Source organism: Callorhinus ursinus, unplaced genomic scaffold (assembly GCF_003265705.2).
Source record: "Callorhinus ursinus isolate GAN/ISIS: 27379988/994484 unplaced genomic scaffold, GSC_fseal_2.0 scaffold133, whole genome shotgun sequence".
Classification (NCBI taxonomy): domain Eukaryota; kingdom Metazoa; phylum Chordata; class Mammalia; order Carnivora; family Otariidae; genus Callorhinus; species Callorhinus ursinus.
The window spans coordinates 243,980-261,996 of NW_027397195.1; the positions used below are offsets into that span (position 1 = coordinate 243,980).

An 18,017-nucleotide genomic window follows, 5' to 3' on the forward strand; every position below is an offset into this window, starting at 1 on the left:
TGGGGGACACAGTCAATAAATAAACAAGATCCTATCCAAGAATGACAAGTGTTTTCAGGGAATCAGAAGGGGTAATGGGATAGAAAGTGACTGGGGTGGGGACCAATTTTGGGGGGGTGGTAACAAGAATACACCTTTTGAGGAAATGGCATTTGAATTTTTTTTTAAGATTTTATTTATTTATTTGAGAGAGAGAACGAGATAGAGAGAGCGAGCATGAGAGGGGGGAGGGTCCGAGGGAGAAGCAGACTCACTGCTGAGCAGGGAGCCTGATGCAGGACTCGATCCCGGGACTCCAGGATCATGACCTGAGCGGAAGGCAGTCGCTTAACCAACTGAGCCACCCAGGCGCCCTGGCATTTGAATTTGATGAAAAGATGCAAAGATCTATGCTTCCCAAATGACAGTCTGAGAGCAAAATACAGATCCCCAGGCCCCATCCTAGACTTATGGAATGAAAATATAAGGGGCAGGGCACAGGGATTTGCATTTTTCTTCCAAATGATTCCCATGCACAGTAAAACTGGACACCTACTGCCCTGTAGCTTTTACTTTTAGAGAAAGTTCACCTTGGTGAACTTTTGGGACCCTTCTAACGCCTGGCGCCTGTGGTTCAGGGAGGGGAACTTCTATGTGTGTGAAGGCCTGGGTAGAGAGAGGAGCAGGACCGCTTCTAGTCAGATGGCCGGATGCAGAAACTCACAGCGCCTGCCTCTCCGTGGCTGTCACAAGTTCTAAAACTGATCTCAGAGATGCCCTCCTTCATCCCAGTGCCCATGCCCTCTCATTTAATTTCACCTGCTGTGAGGAGGGTGCAGTTTTAGCACCCTAGATTAGGCGCATCTCTTGCTTTGGGAACATTTCAGACAGTTGGTTTGAACTCCCTCCAGGCATATTTTGTGATTCTGCCTACATCTCTGCAGCCCCAGCCCATCTGTCTGTCCCAGATCTGGTACAGAGGTCTTCATGCTGTGGGCGCTGGGACCTGCTTGGCAACTGACTCCCTGGGAGCGTTTGGTTTTAAGCGAGCAGCAACTGCCCCTGTAGGGACATCCACTGATTCACAGAGGACACAGGAGCCACGGATCAGGCAAGTCTTCAGTCTCTCTCAGCCTGTGTGGTGAGAAGCAAGGTCCCCCAGAGAGCAGGAAAAATCAAACCCGGGGTGTTTGCCTACAAACGCTCTTTACCCTCTCTTCGTTTCCTGTGTTGTAGGTCCCGCCTCCCCTGGCCTCAGTTTCCCCATTTATTCAATCTATCCAACCCCCACCCCAGTATTGCTTTGGGAGTAGAAAAAGTGGGGTTGCTTGAAAAGCAGCCCTTCCTACTCTCATCCCCTCGCCCCTGCTCCTCCAGCGCCCGATTTCTGATTTCCGGCTCGGGGGCCGCACGTGCGGCCCTGCGCCTCAGGAAGGCCCTCATAGGCGTGTCCTCCGCAGGGGAGGAGGGAGAGGGAGAGGCGGCGGCCAGGTCGCAGCTGAGGCCGGGCACCGCCACCCTCCGCCCCCGGCCCCCAGCGCGGATTCCGCAGCGTCGCCGGCAGCGGCCCGCGCGCCCGGCCCGGCGACCCTGCGCGTTGGAGCCGCGCCCCCGGGAGCCGCAGTGCCCAGCGGCCTGGGGTCGGCGCAGAGCGCGCGGGGAGCCGGCGGGGAGCAGGAGCAGGTGAGCCAGCGCCATGGGGCAGGCGGGCTGCAAGGGGCTCTCCCAGTCGCTGTTAGACTACAAAACCGAGAAGTACGTCATCGCCAAGAGCAAGAAGGTGGGCCTGCTCTACCGGCTGCTGCAGGTCTCCATTCTGACCTACCTGGTGGTGTGAGTTCTCCGGGGGCTTTCGGGGAGGGGGGCGGGGGGAGAGGGAGGCTCTGGGCCGCCCTGTGCCCTTCCGGGGCCCGGGAACTGGACGTGCGTTCCCTGTGCTTGGGAAGGGGCTCTTGGGTGTAAGAGTGGGCAGGTCAAGGGGGAGCCCTCTGGTTCCCCACCGGCTCTGCAGATGCTGAGCTGCGGGCAGGGACTTCAGCTTTCCTTCATTTATGAGGCTCTCGGTGGGCTGCTCCTTCCTTCCGGCCGAGCTCTGAGTGTTAGGGCCATCGAGGGGGGCAAAGACGCAGGGGGGCTGGGCTCCAGCTGTTGCCCTGGGAGCCTCCCTGGTCCTTTGGCCTGGTGCAGGCCCGGGCACCGGGTGGGTTATTTATAAACACCGAGCTCATGTGCCAGGCTCCTGGTTGGGGCAGCTCATCAGCCTGGCATGTCTCAGCACTCCCTTCTGTCAACTCACCCCATCCCTGGCTGGCTTCTCTGGGATCCTGCTAGGGGTCCTGCTCAGAGGCCCACTACCCGGCTCCCAGCTGGACTGTCTGCCTCACCTTTAACCCCTCCCCGAGCAGCTCCTTGGAGATGCTCAACCAGGCACTGTTCAGAGCCCCCCCCCCCCAAGAAGGGAGGGACAGGTGGAAGGAGGAAATGACACCAAATGAGTAGGAGGCTGATGTGCCTCTTTTACTGCCTCAGTAAATGCTGTTGAGTCCCTCCTATTTCCTGACTGGGCCCCCTGACCTCACTAGGAGATCAGTGCCCATGGAGCTTCATTCCTAAGGAACCTGAATGCCTCCCACCCCAGGGCCTTTGTACATGTCGGTCCTCAGCCAGGCGCGCCTTTACTCCTCTACTTGGTTAAAGCCCACTTGTCCTTCAGACCCAGGTTCTTGAATAACTCCTCTGATATATTCCGTAGGGATCGTTTGCTTGTCTGCCTTCCGTCCAGTGGCGGGGGCGGGGAACACCATGAAGGCACACAGGGCCTGGCATCACCTAACTGCTTAGGAAGCAGGTGTGAAATGAATGAATGAATGTGCATTGTTCCTTGGCATTTGCTGAATGTTCCTGTCCAGGCTGGGCCCAGTGTCCCTACTCATTGTCACAGCCGTCTCAGGTTTCCTTGGGGACAGGAGAGTCTAGGGCCTAGGATGTAGCAGGTCTGCCCCAGAGATGAAGAGAGTGGGCACATCTTGGTTGGCACCTGCTATACAAAGAACCCTTACTGGCATGCTGGGAGGTGCAGGGCACCCCCGGCCACTCCTGCATGACCTCAGGCAGGCAGCTTCCGGCCCTCTCCTGGACTCCGTTTTCCCAGCTTTCCCAAGGGGTTAACCTGGACGATCTCTAACGTTTTTTTTTTTTTTAAGATTTATTTATTTATTTACTTGAAAGAGAGAGAATGAGAGAGAGAGCACATGAGAGGGGGGAGGGTCAGAGGGAGAAGCAGACTCCCTGCTGAGCAGGGAGCCCGATGCGGGACTCGATCCCGGGACTCCAGGATCATGACCTGAGCGGAAGGCAGTCGCTTAACCAACTGAGCCACCCAGGCGCCCTGGACGATCTCTAACCTTAACAGTAAACGTCAACAGTAGGCTGGTTAGAGCCTATTTTGAGTTCTTCCGTGGCCATTTACATGTGCCATCGCATTAAAAAAAATTTTTTTTTTTGTATTTCAACAAAAGTTTAGACTTACAGAAAAGTGACAGGAGTAGTACAAACTTTTTAAAACGTCCTTCACCTAGATTCCCCAGATGTTAACATTTTACTACATTTGTGTTGTCCTTTCCCTTTTCTTTCCCCACATACACATGATGTGTGTGTATATGCAATTTTTTCTGTTTAAGGGTAAGTTGCAGGGGCGCCTGGGTGGCTCAGCCGGTTGAGCGTCTGGCTCTTGATTTCAGCTCAGGTCATGGTCTGCTGGTGTGAGATCTGATCATCGGGGAGTCTGCTTCTCTGTCTCTCCCTCTCCCTCTGCCCCCACTAGCACTCTCTCTCTGAAATAAACAAACAAACAAATAAATAACTCTTTTTTAAAAAAGAGTAAGTTGCAGACATTATGCCCCTCTACTACTAAAGACTTCAGTGCATATTTCTTAAAACCAAGGAATTCTCTTATTTAACCAAGTACAGCTATGAAAATTAGGTAATTAACACTGAAACAATATTATTTTCTAACCTATGGACCTCTTGTAAATTGCTCTAATAATTACATTTAATAGCAAAAAATATATATATATCTGAAATCCTGCCTTGCATTCATTCATTCATTTTGTCTTCTTAGTCTCCTTTAATCTGGAATTGTACCCAAGACTCTTTGTATTTTCTGACACTGATGTTTTTTGAAAAGTACAGGATTTTTATTTTATTACAACTTTTTAATTGAAGTAAAATTTACCTAGCATGTAATTCACCATTTCAACTATTTAAAATTATACTATTCAGTAGTTTTTAGTACATTCATAATGTTGTACAACTATCACCACTGTCTTATTTCAGAACATTTCCATCACCCTTAAAAGAAACCCATGTCTATTAGCAGTCGGAATTCTCCCCTACCCCATCCCTTGGCAACCACTAATGTACTTTCTGTCTCTGTAGATTTACCTCTTCTGGACATTTCATATAAATCAAATCATACAACATTTTTTTGGTCTGGTTTCTTCACTTCACATAATGTTTTCAAGGTTTATCCATGCTATAGCGTGAATCAGTACTTCATTGCTTTTACGGCTGAATAATACCCACATTTTGTTTATCCATTCATCTGTTGACAGACATTTGGACTGTTTCTACCTTTTTTTTTAAGATTTTATTTATTGATTTGAGAAAGAGAGATAGCATGAGCGGGGGAGGGGCAGAGGGAGAAGCAGGCTCCCCGTGGAGCAAGGAACCCAATGTGGGACTCTATCCCAGGACCCTGGGATCATGACCTGAGCTGAAGGCAGACGCTTAACCAACTGAGCCACCCAGGCGCACCTGTTTTTGCTTTTTGGCTGTCACGAATAACATTACTAAGAACATTCATTACAAGTATTTGTGTGGATATGTTTTCAGTTCTCTTGGGTATATATTTTGGCAGGAAGTTGTTGGGTCAACTACCAGCTGTTTCCCACAGCAGCTGCACCATTTTACATTCCTATCAGTGAGTCCCAGTTTCTCTGCATCCTCACCAGCACTTGTTATTTTCTTTTATATATTTTTTTAATTACAGCCAACTTATTCGGTGTGAAGTAGTATCTCATTGTGGTTCTGATTTTCATTTCCTTGATGCCTAATGACATTGAGCATCTTTTCATGGGCTTATTGGCCGTCTGTTTATCTTCTTTGGAGAAGATGTCTACTCAAATCCTTGGCCCATTTTTAAATTGGGTTATTTGTCTTTTTCATTGCTGAGTTGTAGGAGTTCTTTATATATTCTGGGCACTAGACCCTGACCATGTGATTTGCAAATATTTTCTCCCATTCTGTGCATTATTTTTTCACTTTCTTGATAGTGTCCTTTGATGCACAAAAGTTTTTATTTTTTATTTTTTTTGCACAAAAGTTTTTAATTTTGATGAAGTTCCACTTATCTATTTTTTCTTTTATTGTGTGTGTTTGGGGTGTCAAAGAATGTAGGATTCGTACTCTCATTTTGTAGAATGCCCCTTAGTTTGGATTTGTCTGCGGCCTGTCCGTGAATAGTTTCAGGTTATGTACCATCTCCTTTAACTGTCCTCACATCCCTGGGGGAGGCACTGTTACCCTGTGTTAACTCCCAGAGTTCATTGCCTCTCCCGAGATCACATCCCCAGTGCATGTGTGAGCAGGTTTTGGCCCAACCTGGGCCATTTTCAGGGCCTCAGCCCCTGAGAGTAGCTGTCTTCCTGTTCTGGGATTGCTTGTCACCTCTGCTGCTTGCAGAACCAGGTTTTAGGCAGCAGTGGAGTTTTGACCCCTGCCCAGGAGCTGGTGGGAAAGGTGAAGCCCCTGGGAAAATTCCCTGAGGGCAGCAATGAGGCTGATGCCCACCTGTTGACCCTTTCCCTGCAGCTGGGTGTTCCTGGTGAAGAAGGGTTACCAAGACACTGACACCTCCCTGCAGAGCAGCATTGTCACCAAAGTCAAGGGTGTGACCTTCACCAACACATCTGAGCTCGGGGAGCGGCTCTGGGATGTTGCCGACTATGTCATCCCACCCCAGGTCTGAGTCCCACACAGCACTAGGGCCCGGGCTAGCAGGGCCTGGCTTGGCGGGGGGGGGGTCACATAGGAAGGTGCTCAGGTACCTAGGGACTCCCTTGGCCCGGGACAGCTGCCAGAGTTTGCAGATGGAGACCCTGCCCGGAGCCTTCCCTCCACACCGACCCCCTGCTTTCCTTGACTGTGCCTATGAGACCCGTTCCATCCCAATAAACCCCGAGCCTGTAAAAACCAAATGGGGCCCCAAGAATGTTCAGGTCAGTGTGAGTTAGGTGGCCTGGCACAGAGCACTGCTTCCTTATGTTAGCCACTGGCTGCCCTTGGGAATGGCTCCCTGGCCTGCTCACAACTGGCCTGGGCCAGGGCCAGGGCCTGGGCCACCCTGTCTGGGCCTCTTCTCCCAGATCTGGGCTTGGATCCCAGGGACTGAGGTCAGAATAAGAATTCATGGAGGGAGCAGTTTGGGATTGTGGGCCTGAAAGGGACCTATCAAAGGATGTCTGCTCAGAGACTTCAAAGTCAGTGGGCAGATGGGTAGGATCCACTGATTTTGTGGCCCTGTTGTCCTCAACACCCATGCAGAGACCCAACCCTTGCCAGGAAGCCCTGGGAAGGAGGGTCCCCAAGAGGGCAGGAGGGTGTCCCTCAACTCCTCTCTGGCTCCTCAGGGAGAGAACGTCTTCTTCGTAGTCACCAACTTGATCGTGACCGCCAACCAGCGGCAGGAAACCTGTGCTGAGGTTTGATGTGGTGCAGAAAGCAGGGGAGGGGGTGGGAGAGCCTCCAGCTGTGGTTGGGGCCTACCCTTCTCCTGAAGCAGGGGATTCTATCCCCTCCAAGTGCCCCAGGGGATATGTGTACCAGAGCACGTACCTGCAGTGTTTGGGGGAGAGAAGCAGGTTCTTAAAGGGTGTGTGACCCCACTCAGGGGAGGAACCCCTGTCCTGATTCCTGGGGTGGGACCTGGTTCTGAACTGGGGCCCCTGCAGGGAAGTTCCCCCACCCAGGTGCCCTTTCTTTCTGACAGAGCGAAAGCATTCCGGATGCCTGGTGCTACACAGATAGTGACTGTCCCCCTGGGGAGCCTGTTGTGGCTGGAAATGGTGAGGCCTGGAATGGTCAGGGCTGGGAGCACAGTGGGGGATGGAGCCAGGAGGCTTCTAGCATCATCTCTGCCCCAATCCTACAGGAGTGAAGACTGGCCGCTGCCTGCGGGTGGGCAGCATGCAAAGGGGCACCTGTGAGGTGTTCGCCTGGTGCCCCGTGGAGACAAAGCCCAGACCAGTGTGAGTGGCTCCAGCCTCAGGACCCAGAAGAGCTCCCTGGGCAGTGAGTGGGTCTCAGCCTGATGGTGGAGACACTTCTACCCTGAGATCCTCTTTCCGAGGACACCCTACCAAGCCCTAGGACCACCCCAACACGAGCAAATGAATGGTCTTTGGCAAAGGCTCCAGGGGCTGCAGGGAGTGGGCCAGCCCCAGCACTGCCACAGGCCTGGGGGGATGTACAGAGGGAGCAGGGGCAGGGCCTCCTGGACAAGCTGTCCCGGCTTCATTTTCAGGAAGCCACTGCTGGGCAAGGCTGAAGACTTCACCGTTTACATAAAGAACTTCATTCGTTTCCCCAAATTCAACTTCTCCAAGTACGTGGGACTTGGTTCCTGGGGATCTGCCTCCTTGTCACTGTGCGTGGGCCCGTGTGCATGGTGTGGAGGTGTATGTGAATGAACCACCAGGTGATGCTGGAGCACCCCTTCCTCTTGCTGTGGGAGTGGGGTTCTGTCCTTGAATGCAATAGGTTAGTGGGGTGTGCTGAGGGGGAGTAGTCAGGACTTGAGTCGAGGCTAAAGTCAGGGACTCAGCCTGGGCCAGGTAAAGGCCCAGCGACTCCTGGGCCAGGCTGTCTCTGGCCTGGGAACGGCAAGTCTCAGCTTCATTTCACTGTCTGTTTGTGGCCTCCATCCAGGACCAATGTGCTAGACACCAATGACAGAGCTTTCCTGAAATCCTGTCGGTTTGGCCCCAAGAACCCCTACTGCCCCATCTTCCGACTGGGGTCTGTGGTCAGCTGGACGGGGAGCAACTTCCAGGAGATAGCTGTGCAGGTGAGTGGCGTGCTCTCAGGGCACCGTGCCCGGGGGCCAGGGGGCCTAAGAGCTCTGGGTCTGGGCTCTGTCACGAAGAGGATGGTGAGTAGGGGGACCTGTGGGGTGGGATGGACAAAGTTCCCTGCCCCAGGGACTCACTGTCTTCAGAATTAGCTATGACACACAGTCTGTCAGAACTCAGGCATCAGTGGGAGGCACGCTGAGCACCTGCTGTTGGTTCTCAGTCCTTGGGGCATCCGTTGAAACTGAGCCAGAGGGAACCTCACTGGCATATCCTGGCTCTTGTGTGAGGTGCCCATTCCTTTGTAGGTGCTCGCTCACGGAATAATGAAACAGGAGGGTTCTGGGGTTGGGCGCTCTCGGCGATGTGCTTTCCTCAGCCACTCCAAAGGTGGGGCTAGGACCCTGGAACTTCCACCTTCTTCCTGGAAGGATGCTTCGGGGGGCTGACCCTTGGCCTGAGTACTTTTCCCATCTTGTCCAGCTCCCTGTGAGGAGCTGGTCTGTGCCTTTTGTCCACTCCACAAAGTTCTGTGCACTGAATCTTGTCTCTTCTTCATCAGGGTGGTGTGATAGGAATTCAGATTGAATGGGATTGTGATCTTGATAAAGCTCCTTCTGAATGCAACCCTCACTATTCTTTTAGCCGTCTGGACAACAAATTTTCAGAAAACTCAATCTCCTCTGGGTACAACTTCAGGTAAGTGGGGCTAGACTTGCTGTCTTGTGACCCGGTCCACATTTTGTCCTCTTCTGGGTGCCAGCACTCTGACACCCCTTATTGGGGGTGGATATTAGAGTGGGAGGTATAGGGAGAAAGAGCTGAGGAAAGGTGAGGGATGGCAAGGGAGAGCATCTCTGGGAAAGGAGAGAAGTTTTTGTCACCCTGTGGGCTCACCAGGAAGCTGAGGCTTGGCTTCTTAACCAGGTCACCTCCCTCAGTGCTTTAGTGGCCCTGGGTTGGCCCAGCATATAGTGGGAAAGCCCTTGCCTCTTAGGGAATGTCTGTAAGGATTTCAAAGATCTGGATGAATCTTTACTGTAATGTTGGCAAGAGGATCTATAACCTCCCCCAAGGCTGCTAAGAGCAGGGTCTTGGGGGCTGCTTATAAATCTCCAAAGCAGCCAAGTATGTGTTGCCAAGCAGGGAAGGTCTCCCCTAGGTTTGCCAAATATTACCGAGATGCTGCTGGAGTGGAGTTCCGCACCCTGATGAAAGCCTATGGGATCCGCTTTGATGTGATGGTGAATGGCAAGGTGTGTGCAGTGTATGTCCCCTCCTGAGGCTGGGCAGGCCCGGAGTGGGGCGTGTTGGAGTCCCTTGGAAGCCTGCTGTCCACCCATCCCATGTTCACACTGCTTTGTTTCTCTGTGCTACAGGCAGGGAAGTTCAGCCTCATCCCCACGGTCGTCAACATTGGCTCTGGGGTGGCGCTCATGGGTGCTGTGAGTACCGCCCCCCCTTCACCTTTACCTGAGCACTGGCCTGGGGGTGGGGGGATCGCTCGGGAGGTGCTGTCCTGATGTTGCAGAAAGAACAAGAGCAGGCGAGGTCGGTGGGATGCAGGTCAGGCTTTCTGGGACCTGACACCTGTCGGCAGCCCCCAGGTGGCAGTGACTGCCCGAGTTTCTGTTTCCAGAGCCAGAGAGCCATCTGCCTGGCGCTCTGGTGCTGGGGGCAGGGCTGGGCTTCTCTAGGATCCGGGGTCAGTCCCTGAACTTCCGAAGCCTCATCTGTGCTGCTGCTGAAAAGAGACGGGACCCAGCTATCTACAGGGTTTCTCAGCTGTCCCTGTTGACATTTTGGGCCAGAGAATTCTTTTTTGTGTGGGGCCCTCTGTGCCCTCTAGGGTGTTTAACAACATGGCGCTGGGCACCTCTACTCACTAGATGCCTGCACTGCCTTCTTCCCCAACCAAAAACGTCTCCAGAAATTGCCTGTCTCCTGGGGAGCAAAAACAAAGCAGGGTGAACATGGGACGGGTGGACAGCATGCTTCCAGGGACTCCAGCATGCCCCACCCCGGGCCTGCCCAGCCTCAGGAGGGGACACACACCGCACGCAGCCCCGTTGAAGGGCACAGGGCTGACAGACGAGCAGCAGGGAAGTCAGGCTGCAGTCCTCCCTCAGATCTGTCCCTTCAGCTGAGCCCAGGGGGCTCACCGGAGAGGAAGTACTTGCTGGAGGGTAGGCAAAGGTTTCCTCCGAATCTCTTGTCGTGCCCCCTTGTTCTTCTGGAAGTTTCTTAAAGCCCTGGGAGCTGTCATGGCTCGTGCCCCTCCCAGCAAGCTCCTTGCCAGGGTTTCTGGCAGCCTCGTCCTCTTTGCCCTGTGGGAGGCTTCCGGCAGGACCTGGGGTGGCCTTTTTTTTAAGACCAGGGGAACAGGATGTGACAAGGCCATATTCTCCTGAGAGGTGGTGGATGAAAGCGAGCCCCAAATGAGTCCTCTTTACTGCCAACCAGCATTGTTAGGGAGCCCTGCACGTTTGCTTCTGTGACTTCCTTAGAGCTGGGCCTCTGTCAGTCATTACTTCCTCACGCTGTGGGTAAGTCAGACACAAGGGCCTGGGGTCCACACATGTGAAATAAAGAAAACAGGGCAAGGGGTGTGGATGCGGGTTGGGTGGAGGAATGTTCTCTGCGCAACAGGGAAGTGATAAGTAACATTTGGGCACCTCCGTGGGGAGCAGGAGACGAGCCGTGAAGTACCCAGAGTCAGAGGCCCGGGTTCACCTATGAGCCCGTCCCTCAGCCCCCAGGCGCCCTCACCCCGTCCTCAGCCCTGCAGGACACACCCCTGCCCGCAGGGCTGTGGGCGGAGGGGCCCTCTGTGATTTGCCGCCCGCCCTGTGGTCGGAGGCTCCTGCGGACGGCTGTTGGTGGGTCCCAGCTGGATCCATCTTGCCTTGACCAGCCCTGTCGGCCTTGTTCTTTAGGTCTCCTCCAGCCCATCTCTCCAAGTGGCTACTGAAGGGACCAGCCCACCGTTCTAAGCTGCATCCTACCCCTGTGCAAGGCCCTTCAGTGTCTTCCCCTACCCTTAGGGGAATTAGGGATTAGGACCGAGGCCTTGAAGGCATTGTAAGACAATTGACCAGCTGGTCCCCACCCCACCTCTCCAGAAGCGTGTCTCGCTTTGGCAACACAGACCCTGTGCACTGTCCTTTGCTACCTGGGCAATGCCCTCCCTGGGCTGGCTGGCTTTTTCTTTTCTTTTTTTTTCTTTCCTTTTCTTTTCCTTTCCTTTTCCTCTCCTTTCCTTTCTTTGTGTATAAATTCCATTCAACGCTCAAGACTCAGCCCAGATATCTGTCCCCAGGCTGAGTGAAGTCCTGTCTTCTCTCTGCTTCCTTGCTCCTGTCCTCATCATAGGATATGTCACTGTCATAATTTACATGCGTGTCTCCTGCACCAGAGGGACAGTCCCCACAGGGTCTCATTGTCTTAATCCTCCTGCACCCCAGTGCAGTGACGGGCACATGGTGAGTGCTCAGCATACATTCATTGAAGACACGATTGAGTGGGGTCAGGGTAGTGCAGGGGGTGCTTGGCCTGATAGAGCAGATGGGCCCCAGGCTAACTTTGGCTCTACTATGAACCAGCTTTGTGGCCTTTGACAAAGGTGCCTCCTGCTGAGCCCAGTTTCCTCATCTGTTAATTGGACAACGATGCCCCCTTAGGGGTTGGTGCAAGATCAGACGGGATGCCCTATGTGTCAAGTGGCAGTCTGCTTTCTGGATGTCTAGGATTCTGAGTCAGGAACCCCCAACTCTTTTGCTGCAGGGGGCTTTCCTCTGTGACCTGGTACTTATCTACTTCATCAAGAAGAGCCACTTTTACCGAGACAAGAAGTACGAGGAAGTGAGGTCAGTGATGCTTCCTCCCCAGCAGTGTGAGGGGACCCTTGAAGAGCCCCCTTGACCAGCCTTCCCATCCCCGGCCTAGAAACTTTACCCTGGTTGGATGGTGGTGCTTGGGGTGTGGAGGGAGGCAGGGCTGAACCGTTGGGAGCCCCCCTGGAAGGGCAGCAGAAGGTGGGATGTTTGGAGAACCTGCTTTACCGAGCTGGAGGTTGCCCCACAGCAGCTGCAGAAAACAAGGCCTGCCTAGGATGGGCAGGAGACTTGGTTTCCCAGCCTGACTCTGCCACTATCTACCATGTGACTTCACACAAGTCCCCCCAGGCTTCCTTGGGCCTCAGTGTCTCTCTCTGTGAGCCTTTGAGCACTTAAATTTTAGGATTCTTGGACATGGTATTCCTGGTGGACTGGGGCTAAGGGACGCTGGAGTGGCAAGGGAAGAAAAAGACGGATTTCTTGTTTTTTACTCTGGGGGTCTATTTCCAGGCTCTTTTGGGCCGTGAGCTTGGTGGTGTGTTATGTGTGTATTCATAGCAGCAGAACACAGTGTAAGTGCGAAATCCAGAGGTCTGTAGGCATATTGGAAGGGGAAAGGGGCTCTGGCCCAGCCATTCTGGAAGAGCTGGGATCAGAAGGGGGATTGCAGATGGTGGGCTCCAGATGGGCACGGGCACTCCCTTGTCCCCACCACAACACATCATTCCCTGGACTGAACCGGCCCTGAGGCAGGCTGAGCCCTTAACCCTGACCCTGACGAAGGCCTCATCGCTCCACGGCTGGAGGGACAGGGGTGCCCCCCCTCGCCCCCGCTGGGCTCTGCAGGCCAGGGTTAACTGGGTCCTGTCCTGCCCAGAATCCTCCGGGTCCTCCAGGGGCTGGCAGAACCCTCGCAGCAGGGCGGGACCCCAGAGGCAGAGGAGGCCGGGCAGCCTGAGGCGCATCTCAGAGGTGGCACCCGGAAGGGGAAAGGCTGTGCAGGCCAGCAACACCTCCAGACCCCCAGGTGAGGGGCTGTGGGGCAGAGGACCCCGGGATGAGCCTTGCAGAGATGGCATGGGCCTCTCCTCTCCTGCCTGCTCCAGGGCGATCTGGCTGCAAGGCAGGATGTCCAGGACCCAGGAGAGCCCACCCACGCTGGACTGTGTGGAGAGGGGGCGCTTTAGCCTGGTATTCCTTCCACGCCCCCAAATGACCACAAGGCCGCCCGCTTGCTGTGCACTCCCAGCCGTACCACCATTCCCTCAGGCTTACTCTGCTGCCGCTTCTCTGAGCTCTTTGTATGTATGAACTCCTTCCGGCAACCTCCTGGGGGGCACACTAGCCGTCCCTCTTCTAACAAGGAAATGGAGGCAAGGAAGGTTAAGTAACTTGCTCAAGTCACAGCTAATACGTGGGAGAGCTGGGATTTGAACACAGGCAGTAAGTCTCTGAGATCCAGTTCTTCTCCATCAGGTTTTTCTGCCTCATCAAGTCCATTCTGCTGCCCCCCATCAGATGCTTTCCTTGCCTGTTGCTGTTGCTGTGGGGGCTCTGGGTGCCCTCTGGGCACCACCACAGTGGCAGCTGCTCATTATGGCCCCAGAGACCCCAACCCGAGCATCCACACGCGGCCGGGCTGTGGCCGGGGTGGGGGGGGGGTCCTCTGGACGGCCCCTCTCTCTGGATGCGCTGAGGGTGGGCTCTGCCTTTAGGGCGGCCGTCTCTGTTCTCAGGGTTCCCGATTGTCCTCTGTGTGCCCCCCTCCTCCCCCCGCCCATCCACACACAGGTCTGGCCACCTGGGGAAGGGAGAGGTGAATGTGGAGCAGCTACAGAACCTGCAGACTGTGGACGCATAGCCAGAGGTGTCAGCTGAGAGCAGATCTGGTGAAGATGTTGGGGCTGAACCACCTGCAGCTCTGAACTGAGCAGTGTCTTGTGTTTGCCTGGGATCCTGCTGCGGGCTTTGTGCTGGGTGTGCTGTGTGTGTGGCTGGGGCTGGGGCAGGGGAGCCTCCTAGCGGCCAGAGTGGCTCCGATCTGCAAGAGGCGGCCTTGGAGAGCCAAGTGGGGTAAGGCCGCCGGCCTGGGTGGTACTAAAGTGTTTTCGTTTTTCTGAGAACCTAGTTCGTTCATTCATTCGTTCATTCACACGATACACATTATTTGCTGTAGGCTGTGCCCCATCCAAGAGATGCTTAAATGAGACGCTGACCTGGCCCTCGGGGGCGGGGGCGGGGAGAGCACACGTGTAATTCCCTCCAGAGCCAGTAGACATCACAACCAGCCTCGACCGGCCTGGCCTTCCTCCAGCCTCTAGCTGAGACCCCTGGCTCCTCAGAGAAAGGCTTTGGCTAACATCCACGGGGACATCTGGCCTTGCCCTCAGGGATAAAAAAAGGTGGCCAAGGAGGCCACGAGGAAAGGACTGGATGTGTAAGGAGGCAGCTGGCCCTTGCGGGGAGATGCAGCCTCGAGGGCTTCCAGCTAAGGTGGGGAAGGGGAGGCAGGGAGGCCTCTGCTCCAGTCTGCCTGCCCAGTCTCAGGAGGCCTCGGGCATAGTGTCTCACCTAAATGGGAGATTACGTGCCTGTGCCTGTCTCGCAGTTCTGTGCAGCTGGGTGACCCTACCTGGCCCCCCTCCCTTTCTCCTCAAAGGCTGGGTCTGAAGGGCTGGTGATAACAATAGGTGGCACTCACGTGGCAGGTGGAAGCAGTTGTTACTAGGGAGGCCCTCGCCCCTCACCCCAGCCTCTCCTTTCTCGCCCACTCCACCCCACCCCCACCCTGCAGAACGGTGCTGCTCCCCCCCTAGTGGCTGTAGAGCCTCTCTACTTCCAGTGTGGCCCAGCGGCCTCCCCTGGGAGCTTGTTGGAGATGGCAGTCGTGGGCCCCTCCCTTCTCCTACATCAGAACCTGTTTCAGGAAGATTCCTAGGTGATCCGTGTGAACATTGCTGCTTGAGAGCACGGGTTAAAGAGATCTGCCAAGCCTGGTTCCAAGGGAGGAAAAGGCCCGCTTTGACAGGTGATGCCAATGTCTAGGTCAGACTTACACATATTGTACTTTGAGAGCAAGAGGATTCCCCACCCCCACCCCCAGGAAAGTGGCAAGCTCAGTGTATTTAAATTAAAATATTTTGACTAGATAATACTTCTATGATTCAAAAACTAAAAGGTACAAAAGATGACAGTGAAAAGCTCCCCTCCCACCCCTGTTCCCCGAGGCAGCCTGTTAAACATTTCAAGAGGCTCTCCTGTTTTGCTGAGCATCTACTTGGTTACTTGTGCCGTCACTCAGGAAATGAACTCTTCCTGATGCCTGCAACATCAGACCAAGTCTCCTCTGTCAGAAAGGGACACGATGGAGGACACTTAAGTACTGGGCTGGGGAGTCGGCTAGCTCACTTCTCCCTCTCCCAGCGTCTGAGGAGTCCCTGTGTAAACCCAAGAGGAGAGACCTAGAACTCATCACTCACTGCTGTCTGATCGCTCAGTAGCAAAGGCCCGCGGTGCTGCCTCTGGCCCAGCAAGCCCTGGTGCTTTGTTCTCACAGCCACCCGGATGCTAGGGAGCGTCCTCTTTGGAAGTGCGCTCTCTGGGCCACCGTCAAGTCAGAAGGGTTTGGTTCTCTGCACACAGAGGAGGCGGGAAGCATCCTTCCACTGGGGCCTTTGGAGAGGTCAGAGGGACTTGCAAGAGGGCTGTGCCCCTGGGGCCAAGAAGCATAGTCCCCCCCAAACAGGAAGCTTGCTCCTTGTCGAGTAACCTGTCAACAAGCCCACTTGCTCTCTGAATGGAAAGTGAAAACTCCGGGTGATCCACTATGGTGTTCACTTCCTCACTAAAGCAAACCCTAGGGTTTGATAATCTGGCATGGTACTTTCATGTTCCGGAGGAAGTAAAAAGGGCAGGCACCTTGGCTGCTTAGGAGTCAGTGTGGTTTGTGTGAACCCGTCTTTAGAATTGCTTGGCAGTGGCCACGTAACTCGGGGAAAGTTGTACTATTGATCTTACCCTGGGATCAGAATGGCTCCTTACAGTATTCATTCAATTGGTAAATATTTATTGGGTACGTATTGTCCGGTGCTGGACTAGATATGGGGACACAGTTGTGAGAAACACAAAACTGTCCCTGTCCAAGTGCGTACAGTCTCGGAGGCGGTGTACCTTAGTCAGTGGTCACGCCTATGACCACAAACTGAATTTTCGGCAAGGGGTAGCCAGAGGTTTCCCCAAGGAAGTGACATGTAAGCTGAAATCTGAAAGCCATCTAACTAGGCCATGGGGAAGCATTCCAGGTAAGGGAAGCACACGTGTAAAATGAACACTTTGACATGAGAAGGAGTAACTGAGGAAATGGGTGGAGACAGTGTGACTGAATCTGGTTTTATGAGGCTTTCTTTCCATCCACTGACTTTAAGGGTTGCCATTAAACTTCAGTGTCACAGAGGACTTAGCTTCCAGTCCAGCTAAGCTTTCCAGGTGGCCCCCCCTACACATCCTGGGTCCTGGGCTCAGAAAAGCCAGTGACCCCATTCCAGCTTCTGGATAGTATTGCACGCTGCCAGTTTCCTTGCTTTTGCACAACCCCCCCCCCTTTTTTTTGCATAATCTCGGTGCACGAGTGGGAGGCTCCTGAATCTTACAGAAACTGGCTTTGAAATGGGAAGTGAAGTGGGAACCTGAGCCCCACTTGGGAAGGCCCCTTCCCTTTGGGGCACCAGTTGCCTCCTCAGGAAGATGAGCATATCAGCCTCTCCAGAGCTCCTTTCCATGCTGACATTACAGGATCACCTGAACCATCTACGCCTACCTTCAGGCCCTGGCCTAAAGCCATCCACCTGGTATTTTCCTCATGATTTAATTCCATGCCTTGGGAGTGCCATGATGCTGGCCAATGGGCTCTGTAAACTGGGTGCTACTATCAAGAGGACCAGCCATGAAAGAGCGAAGTGTTCTCACCAGGGCTGACCAGTCATGGCTGCCTTCTTGCCCCCGCCACCCCATCAGTTCTTCTCAGTGCTGTGAAGTGGGAACAGGACTTCCTTCAGGTATCTGAGCACCCCAGCTAAGGACTACCGTGCTCTGCAGAGTCCCTAAATCACCCCACTTGGAATGGCATCTTGCACGTCTGAAAAAGGGCTCCACTTGATTGCAGTCCACCCACCCAAGTGATGCAACTCTCCTCAGAGCATACTCTCCAGTGGACCCTAGAGAACTGTCTCTTCAAAAGGCACACCTTTCTCCTGGCTGTTTGTTTTCCCTTAGGCCAGTGCACAGAATTAAGAGGAGGAAAGATGGCAGCCATTGTCTGGGACCTGCCGTATAAACGTATTCTGATATTTTTGTTTGGTTATAAAACAATAAAAGGTTTTAACTTTAAATGTATCTTGATTTTTTCCCCTCTTCGTATCTTCTTGGTCACCCTGTGTTTTAGAGGAAAATGTAAGGAGAAAGTGAGACCAAAAGAGGCAGACACAGGAACAATCGGTGAGCAATAGATTATGTTCCCTATTATTTTGCAAAGAAATTCAAATGGAAGGAAACTAAATGAGCAAACATTAAAAGGCTAGGAAGGCACCATAAAACTGGTACTTTTTCATTCAATGAGTGTTAACTGATAAAACTCTGGAAAGCATTTGGAATCAAGTTTTTATCTTGTTTTAGGAGTTAAGTTCCCTCAAAATGATATAAAGACAGTCTCTGCAATATTTTTTATAATAGTGAACATTTCAAACAACCTTACTGCCTAGTGATAGAGAAATGGTTAAGTAAATCAGCTCACTTATTCCGCACTACCCCCCCCCATCCAGTAGGACTGCCTCTTTACTCCACATCAGGAATGAACTTTCCCTTTCCACGGAGAGAAAAGCCCTAAGAGGTCAGGGAGGTTGAGAAGGGTGAGTATGCAAACCATGCTTGTGAGCCTCTTCAGGGGTGTCCTGAGAGGTGTCCTGAGTGGGTGAGGGAGGCAAAACTGTGGTCTCACCTGTTTCTTCCCTTCGTGTGCAAGCATGTGGCCCAGAACCCCCAAAGGCTTCAGGAGGTCTGAGTCCCAGATCCATCTCTG

At 53.4% G+C, this 18,017-nt stretch overlaps 1 protein-coding gene across 10 annotated transcripts; it reads left to right on the top strand.

Annotated features, from left to right (window-relative positions):
• Positions 1 to 1,573: 1,573 nt before the first annotated feature.
• Positions 1,574 to 17,331, top strand: P2RX5 (purinergic receptor P2X 5). Of its 10 annotated transcripts, none has more exons than XR_012377287.1 (14): positions 1,575 to 1,812; positions 5,851 to 6,001; positions 6,669 to 6,740; positions 7,028 to 7,103; positions 7,190 to 7,286; positions 7,562 to 7,642; positions 7,966 to 8,104; positions 8,671 to 8,807; positions 9,271 to 9,364; positions 9,488 to 9,553; positions 11,892 to 11,974; positions 12,822 to 12,971; positions 13,051 to 14,972; positions 15,246 to 17,331. XR_012377287.1 is itself a non-coding variant. In XM_073890199.1 (14 exons), the coding sequence occupies exons 1-14, from the start codon at positions 1,676 to 1,678 to the stop codon at positions 13,803 to 13,805; spliced, it is 1,548 nt and encodes a 515-aa protein (XP_073746300.1). In that variant the 5' UTR covers positions 1,575 to 1,675; the 3' UTR covers positions 13,806 to 17,331. The 10 variants fall into 10 exon arrangements, 9 of the variants coding, with proteins under 9 accessions (XP_073746296.1, XP_073746299.1, XP_073746300.1 ...); XM_073890199.1 differs by having other exon boundaries at positions 13,051 to 13,245; positions 13,736 to 17,331; XM_073890193.1 differs by having other exon boundaries at positions 13,051 to 13,135; positions 13,736 to 17,331.
• The last annotated feature ends 686 nt before the right edge of the window (positions 17,332 to 18,017 follow it).

Excerpts from the sequence above, each read along its gene's own strand:
- P2RX5 (XM_073890199.1), top strand. The coding sequence starts at position 1,676 with ATGGGGCAGGCGGGCTGCAAGGGGCTCTCCCAGTCGCTGTTAGACTAC. Across the intron at positions 1,813-5,850 it reads ATTCTGACCTACCTGGTGGT|CTGGGTGTTCCTGGTGAAGA; the intron begins GTGAGTTCTCCG and ends CTTTCCCTGCAG. Across the intron at positions 8,105-8,670 it reads TCCAGGAGATAGCTGTGCAG|GGTGGTGTGATAGGAATTCA; the intron begins GTGAGTGGCGTG and ends CTTCTTCATCAG.